The sequence below is a fragment of the Anneissia japonica genome, unplaced genomic scaffold, assembly GCF_011630105.1.
Source record: "Anneissia japonica isolate Jap-2015-1 unplaced genomic scaffold, ASM1163010v1 scaffold41793_len627382_cov181, whole genome shotgun sequence".
Classification (NCBI taxonomy): Eukaryota; Metazoa; Echinodermata; class Crinoidea; order Comatulida; family Comatulidae; genus Anneissia; species Anneissia japonica.
The window spans coordinates 43,250-49,950 of NW_022750669.1; the positions used below are offsets into that span (position 1 = coordinate 43,250).

General features: G+C 35.1%; 1 protein-coding gene across 1 annotated transcript in view; it reads left to right on the forward strand.

The window, feature by feature from the left end:
• LOC117121456 (dimethylaniline monooxygenase [N-oxide-forming] 5-like) overlaps window positions 1–2,552 on the forward strand; it is a 9,377-nt gene extending 6,825 nt beyond the window's left edge. The window contains exon 6 of the mRNA XM_033266672.1: window positions 300–2,552. Coding sequence (XP_033122563.1) covers window positions 300–626 — 327 coding nt within the window. The 3' untranslated portion in view covers window positions 627–2,552. The remainder of the gene's footprint in view (window positions 1–299) is intronic.
• The last annotated feature ends 4,149 nt before the right edge of the window (window positions 2,553–6,701 follow it).

Here is a 6,701-nt window from a genome sequence, read left to right on the forward strand (position 1 = left end):
GTGTGTGTGTGTGTGTGTGTGTATGTTTACTTACGTTTACGTGAATATCAAAGTTATATCTCTACCAACATCCAGCCAATTTCCCCACAGTCGTTTGCCAGTATATTGCCGCCTTTTGATTTGCTTATTTAAAAATATATTTTATTATTGTTTATATGATATAACAATTGATGTTTTTTGCGTCTAAAAATAAATTTTGGAATCAAGGAAGTTACGTCTTATGTGTGTACACTGTCCCAACGTTTCAGAATATAGACTGCAACGATTTTGTCGAAGTTCATATTTTGCTTTAATTTCAGGTATCACTCGTGCCTTATCAGGATGATTTAGCCAATGACATCGGTGTTAAGCCCACTATTGATCTGTTTCTGACTGATCCTAAGCTTGCTTTTAAAGTATTTTTCGGACCAGCCTATCCGCCATCTTACAGACTGAAAGGACAGCATTCGTGGGTAGGAGCAAGGGCTGCTATTATGAACGGCTGGGAGAACACGACTAGACCAACAAAAACTAGGGACGTTATTAAGCAGAATCGTGGATTCAAATGTACGACTAGTGTTTGCGCAGATTTTCTAATTGTTGTATTTTTAGCAATTATTACTAAAGCATTTAGTCAGAACTGTTAATTGAACTAATACCGTACCATACTGTATTGTTATAAAGCTGTGTATAATTCTCGTTCTGCTTATCATCATACGCCCGGTTCATCTCACTGTTCGGAAAAAGTATCTTCAAATTTGTTTTAAATTCTTCTTCATACTGTTTCTTTTCGTCAAATTCTCTCATAGATTGAAAAAATAAATACTTGGAATGTTCGATTTCCTAGTGAATTTGTATTGTTTCCACAGAGTCAATTTAATCCTATAAAGTAAAGCTTAAGGGCAGATATTTTTCCATAGATTTGTTTTCACTTACAATACTCCGACCTGATCCGCTTGCTTGCTTGTATTTTTAACGTAATTTGTAGTCTCTAAAATCGAATAAATAAGCCTCTGAATCCCTTACATTATCATAGTTTCCGGGGTATACTCCACCTGGATCACTTCCGAGAGATTTTGATTGATGCCCAACCACGACCAAGTACGTCCTCGTCGGGGAGTCGAGCCCCACATCGGAGACATCGGACACCTCCCCGTCAGGCGAATCCTGGCGCCACGCCTGTGAGTGAACTGTGATTGTTCAAGACCCTCGCGCATGAGATGATTTTTGTTAAATGTTTGCATTGTCTATAGGCCTATATGTTTTTTACATCTAGTTGTTAAAACTAGTCATAAAGATACACGATTATGGCAAACGCCTAAAATAATAAGATTATAAAAAGGCAGCTTCTACCGTTCCTATTTCTGAATGGTAGTTATTGTATGTATTTTACGAAAATAACATTCTGTCAGAATTAGTTACCGTAGAACTTCTAATAATAACCCTGGGTTACTATTCTTTGATTGTTTTTAGGGTGTGTTACTATTAGAGTATGGATTAGGGCTACTATTAGAGTAGTGGGTTACTATCACTAAGCTTAATGTAGGCACTTTGAAATAGTAAACCACCACCCACCTCAGCTTTTCGCGTCATAAATTCTTAGAAATAAATAACTACAGTTCGAGTGTAAAAAGAAATTGTTGATTTAACTTAAATCAAATACACACGTCCACCCCTAATCGTTTTTTAACCCCCACCAACCCAGGAGTAAATTCAAGAAAGGATCACCAACGGTGAAATCACACTTTGAACAATAGATATTTTAAGGATTTTTTTTATGTAATTTTGTCTATAGTTTTGGTGCCTAATAATAACCCTATTAGTTATTGCTTAGTAGTGGGTTACTATATATTGATTAACTTCTATTGTGGGTTACTATTAGAGGGGGTAGTAATTAGAGTAATTGGGTTATTATTAAAGGTGTTACTGTATTTTTGTTTACGACTGTGTAACAATAGCAACTGCCTACAAAGTACTGTTCGCAATCAAGCAAAAAAAACCAAAAAAAAAACCAAAAAAAAAAAAAAAAAAAAAAAAAAAAAAAAAAAAAAAAAAAAAAAAAAAAAAAAAAACCAGAAAAGATCACTTAAAGGAAAGCAAAGCGCTTCATTCAAACTGTATTTAACACAATCGTATATGAAAAGTATTAATTATAATGGCATCTTTCATATATATATATATACAAAGGCGCTGGTATCAGTATAATTCCCCTGGTCACTGGATACTTAGTTGGCAAACCAGCACTTTTGTGTGCAATTTTCTCTGCTCCATTGGAGCATCCCTAGTCATGCTGCTTTACACGCACAACCACGTACGTTCAATGTCACACCATCCTACCAGGTACCCATTTATACTCCTGGGTGGAGAGAGGCAAACGTAAGTAAAGTGCCTTGCTCAAGGACTCAAGCAATGGGACAAGCGTCGGTCTCGAACTCCCGATGTCACTATCAGAAGTCCAACACTTTACACGCTGCGCTGGCCACACCCTCCTACGCTTGGCTAGCGCGGCTCCGACCTGTAACATCTGAAGACAAAATGATTTTAGTAATTTAATAAAAATAGCAAAATTATAATTTCTTGGATTTTTTTTTGTCGATTCCTAATATATATATATCTATGTCATGTGAATTTCCTCCACGAAACTTTCGTATTTTTGGCTCAACAAACCAGTTTCCTGATTTCCCGTGCATTTGGCATATACTCGCCGAATCTATATTGCCTACCATTGGAGTTCGCCCGTCAGCGTTTCCGCCGGGCCAATGTAAACACCGAAAGAGGTCTGATATTTCATAAATTGTTTTAATTGTAGTAATTATTATTAAAGCATGTTAGACTAAATTGCTGATGAAATTCATTAATAGCCCATGTCGTCCATTTGGCGAGAGCTTTCTCTTTTTCGCCATTTTTTTTAATGTCACATGACGGAGGAATAGTTGCTTCCACCATTTATCCGATGTCCTGTCCAGGTTCCTGAGACCATTTAAGAGTAAAAAAAAGAAGAAATAAATAAAATAATGAGAGTAGTCGCGACAATTTAAGGGATTGAGTTTTCGTTGCAATAGAGGGATTCGGCGATGATTGTTTACAGGCGGTCACGTGATCTAATTGGGTATTAGGCCTACATAAAACACATTACAGTGCGATAGCATAGGAAAAGGTAATGTTATTGTTGCGAAAAACTTGAGAAGTAACTGTCACGCACAATTTAAATAGAATCACAACAAATTCAAAAGTAGGCTCGCACAATAAAGAAGTCCCCAACAAATTCAAAAGTAGGCTCCCACAATTAAAGAAGTGCGTAACAAATACAAAAGTTTCCCGCGCACAATTAAAGAACTTCGCAACAATTTCAAAAGTAGGCCTACCTCGCACAAGTAAAGAAGTTCGCAACATATTAAAATGTTCTCTGCGCACAATTAAAGAACTCCGCAACAAATTCCAAAGTACATCGCAAAATATTTAAAAAGTCCGCAACAAATTCAGAAGTTCTTCGCCCAACAAAATCGTTACCTAACCATGTCGTAGATGTGCAAGGGGCTAGCTAACCATGCCGTAGATGTGCAGGTGCCTAGGCCTAACATTTGTCGAAAAAATTTTACGGCCAGTATCATTTTTAGCATTAGCAAACCATTAAGGCAGAATTCTTAAGTTTAATTTCCAATTATGAATTATGATGATCTTTACAGCAATAACAAGGGACGACAGATATAGCAATCTCCATGTAAAACACCGCTGTGCCAGTCGACTGTTTATATCAAATATACTAGACACAAAAGATAGAAGTTCTCCACAGAAAAAAAAAGTGTTCCACCAAAATTCATGGGGGGAGGGGAATACAAACAATGGGGGCGCCGCATACGGCTGGATCTAAAAATATTATTATAAATGATTCGACAAGGAACCTAATATTTCGACAAAAACACAAAAGTTTCTGATTTCAAAATATTTATTTTCATATTTATACACCATATAATATAATATTCAAAAACACATTATAATATCAAAATTAGGTTATTAAAAGCATAATAAAATGTTGGTTTACAATCAAAACTCTTTCACATAAAGGTGTTTACCATGAGGTATATTATTAATATAAAAATTAACAATTAAATAAATATGTTATGAAAAGTAATAAATGATACCAGCCTGGTGTTGATGTTTTCTTTTAACCGATTATAAACATTGGCTGGATCATTACCAGAACATTCAGATAATAGAACATATTGTCAAACTTATACATACGTACATATTGATTAAATACTTAAATGTTAATCAGGATCATGATTCTTTTTGCCCTTTCAAAGAGTATACAGTATAATATCGTATGTGATCGTATTGCATATACATATCATGCATTATTGGCCTTACATAAGTACTTTTATACTAGTCTTGTAAAAATCTGAGGTTTTTTTTTACAAATACAAATATATATTAAAACTTAATTATTGGAAATGCAATACGTTTATACTAAATATTAATCTTCCTGTCCAACTAGATACATAAAGTACAAAAATAAAATATTTAAAAATTACACAAACTCAAATCTTAATTATTGTTGAAAAACACATCATAACATGTAGGTCTGATTTTACATTGCAATCTGTAAAATGGAATTTCGAAGCTATATCTTAAAAAATGATTGTAAAAACAAGTAGATAACTTTTGGACTTCAGTAATTATAATTTAATGACGATCCGTTCAGACTGCCACTGACAATCAGCAGACGGCGTCGCGTCGTCTAGCGCTTACAGGGAACGGTTTGAATTCGTCGACCGACGGTCGTGCGACTGTCGTACGACGCAGTGAATGCCCGGCTTTAAGGCGTGGCGTTGACTTTGGTCGTAAGAAGAAATCCTGCAACATTGAAAGGAATTGAACCCAGGAACCCTGGAATTGGAATATCTAATCATCACGCCACACAAAATTGCAGCTGCTTAAATTACAATGTTATGCTTATCTTGGATAAATTTATTACAGGCGCAAGAATGCAAATGGGCCTACATGAATACATTTATATAAGAGAAGCTTCTCTCACGTCCGTAACAAACTTTAAAAGCTAAAATATATTTCTTGTTTTTCATTGAGGAAATCATTTCTTAATAAAATTATAAAATATTATATAAAAATAGGGTACAACATAAGCTATAATTACATTTATTGCATCTGTATTAGACATAAGCAAAACAAGTCTCTGACTAAGTAAAATTAATTATATCGTACATGTAGTACATTGTACAATTTGTCCATGGACTCTGGCCGCTAATGAAAAAGCTTTCTCTCACGTCCGTAACAAACTTTAAAAGCTAAAATATATTTCTTGTTTTTCATTGAGGAAATCATTTCTTAATAAAATTATAAAATATTATATAAAAATAGGGTACAACATAAGCTATAATTACATTTATTGCATCTGTATTAGACATAAGCAAAACAAGTCTCTGACTAAGTAAAATTAATTATATCGTACATGTAGTACATTGTACAATTTGACCATGGACTCTGGCCGCTAATGAAAAAGTATGAGTAATATTTAATGATAAATAATATTTACCTGTAAGGTTTTACTTTTGGTGTGTTCCACATATAACCCGTCTAGGGGTCAATGAAGAAGTGTCCTGGGTAAAGCCAATTCTATTACCACGCAGGAACACCGTAACACCAAACTATTGGCATGCCATAAACAAGACCTAGTGAGGTAAGAGTAGCCCGTTCTAGGGCCTACTCTTACAATACTAGATTATTATTATTATTTTTATTACTATTATTATTGATTAAATAACACTTAGAATAGTATGGACACGATCTGAGTTAAAATATTTAAATGTTGATATAGTTACCCAGTCAGCAGCATGCTGATTGGGTTCTGTTTCTTAGCAGTTTCTTTCTTTCTTTCTTTCTTTCTGGCAACATTTTAAAAGGCTACTAGTGGCAAACTACTGGACCGATTTAATTAAAACTTGGTCAGTAGGACCGGTGCCACCTCCCATTTACGTGTTATTCACAACTTGGGGTCAAAGGTCATATAAGGGGCATTAGGGTCAAAAAACCAAAAATCGTATAAAAGACTACTTGTCTCACAAATAACGTAGCAGTCTTGTCCTTTGCACATATACATTGGCATAAGGCAGGGTCTATAGGGTGTTCAGGGATAAGGGGTCAAAGGTCATTAAGGGGTAATTTTTATCTTTTTTTCTGGCAACATTTCAAAACGCTACTACCTGGTCAGTATAATCGGTGACACCTTTCGTACATGGGGTGTTCACTGCTTGGGGTCAAAGGTCACATAGGGGTCATTGAGGTAAAAACTTTCAAAAAATGAATAAAAGACTTCTTCTGTCACAAATAACATAGCAGAGTCTTGTCCTGGGCACATATGTATTGTTGGCATAAGGTAGGGTCTCTATGGTGTTCAGCGATTTACGGTCAAAGGTTATTAAAGGGTTATTCTTTTGTTTTCTCTAGTAACATTTCAAAATGCTACTAATGGCAAACCATTGGACCAAATTCAATCAAACTTTGTTATTAAGAACCGGCGACACCTCCTACACCCCAGTCTGGGATCAGGCGTCACATAGGGGTCATCGGTGTTAAATTTTCGAAATAGCCCAATTGAGCTCAAATTTACTAAACACGAAAAAAATACTCTTCACCCCATATGTCAAAGTTCATAGGTCAAAGATTCAAAATGTTACTAATTGCAAACGATTGAACCGAATTCAATC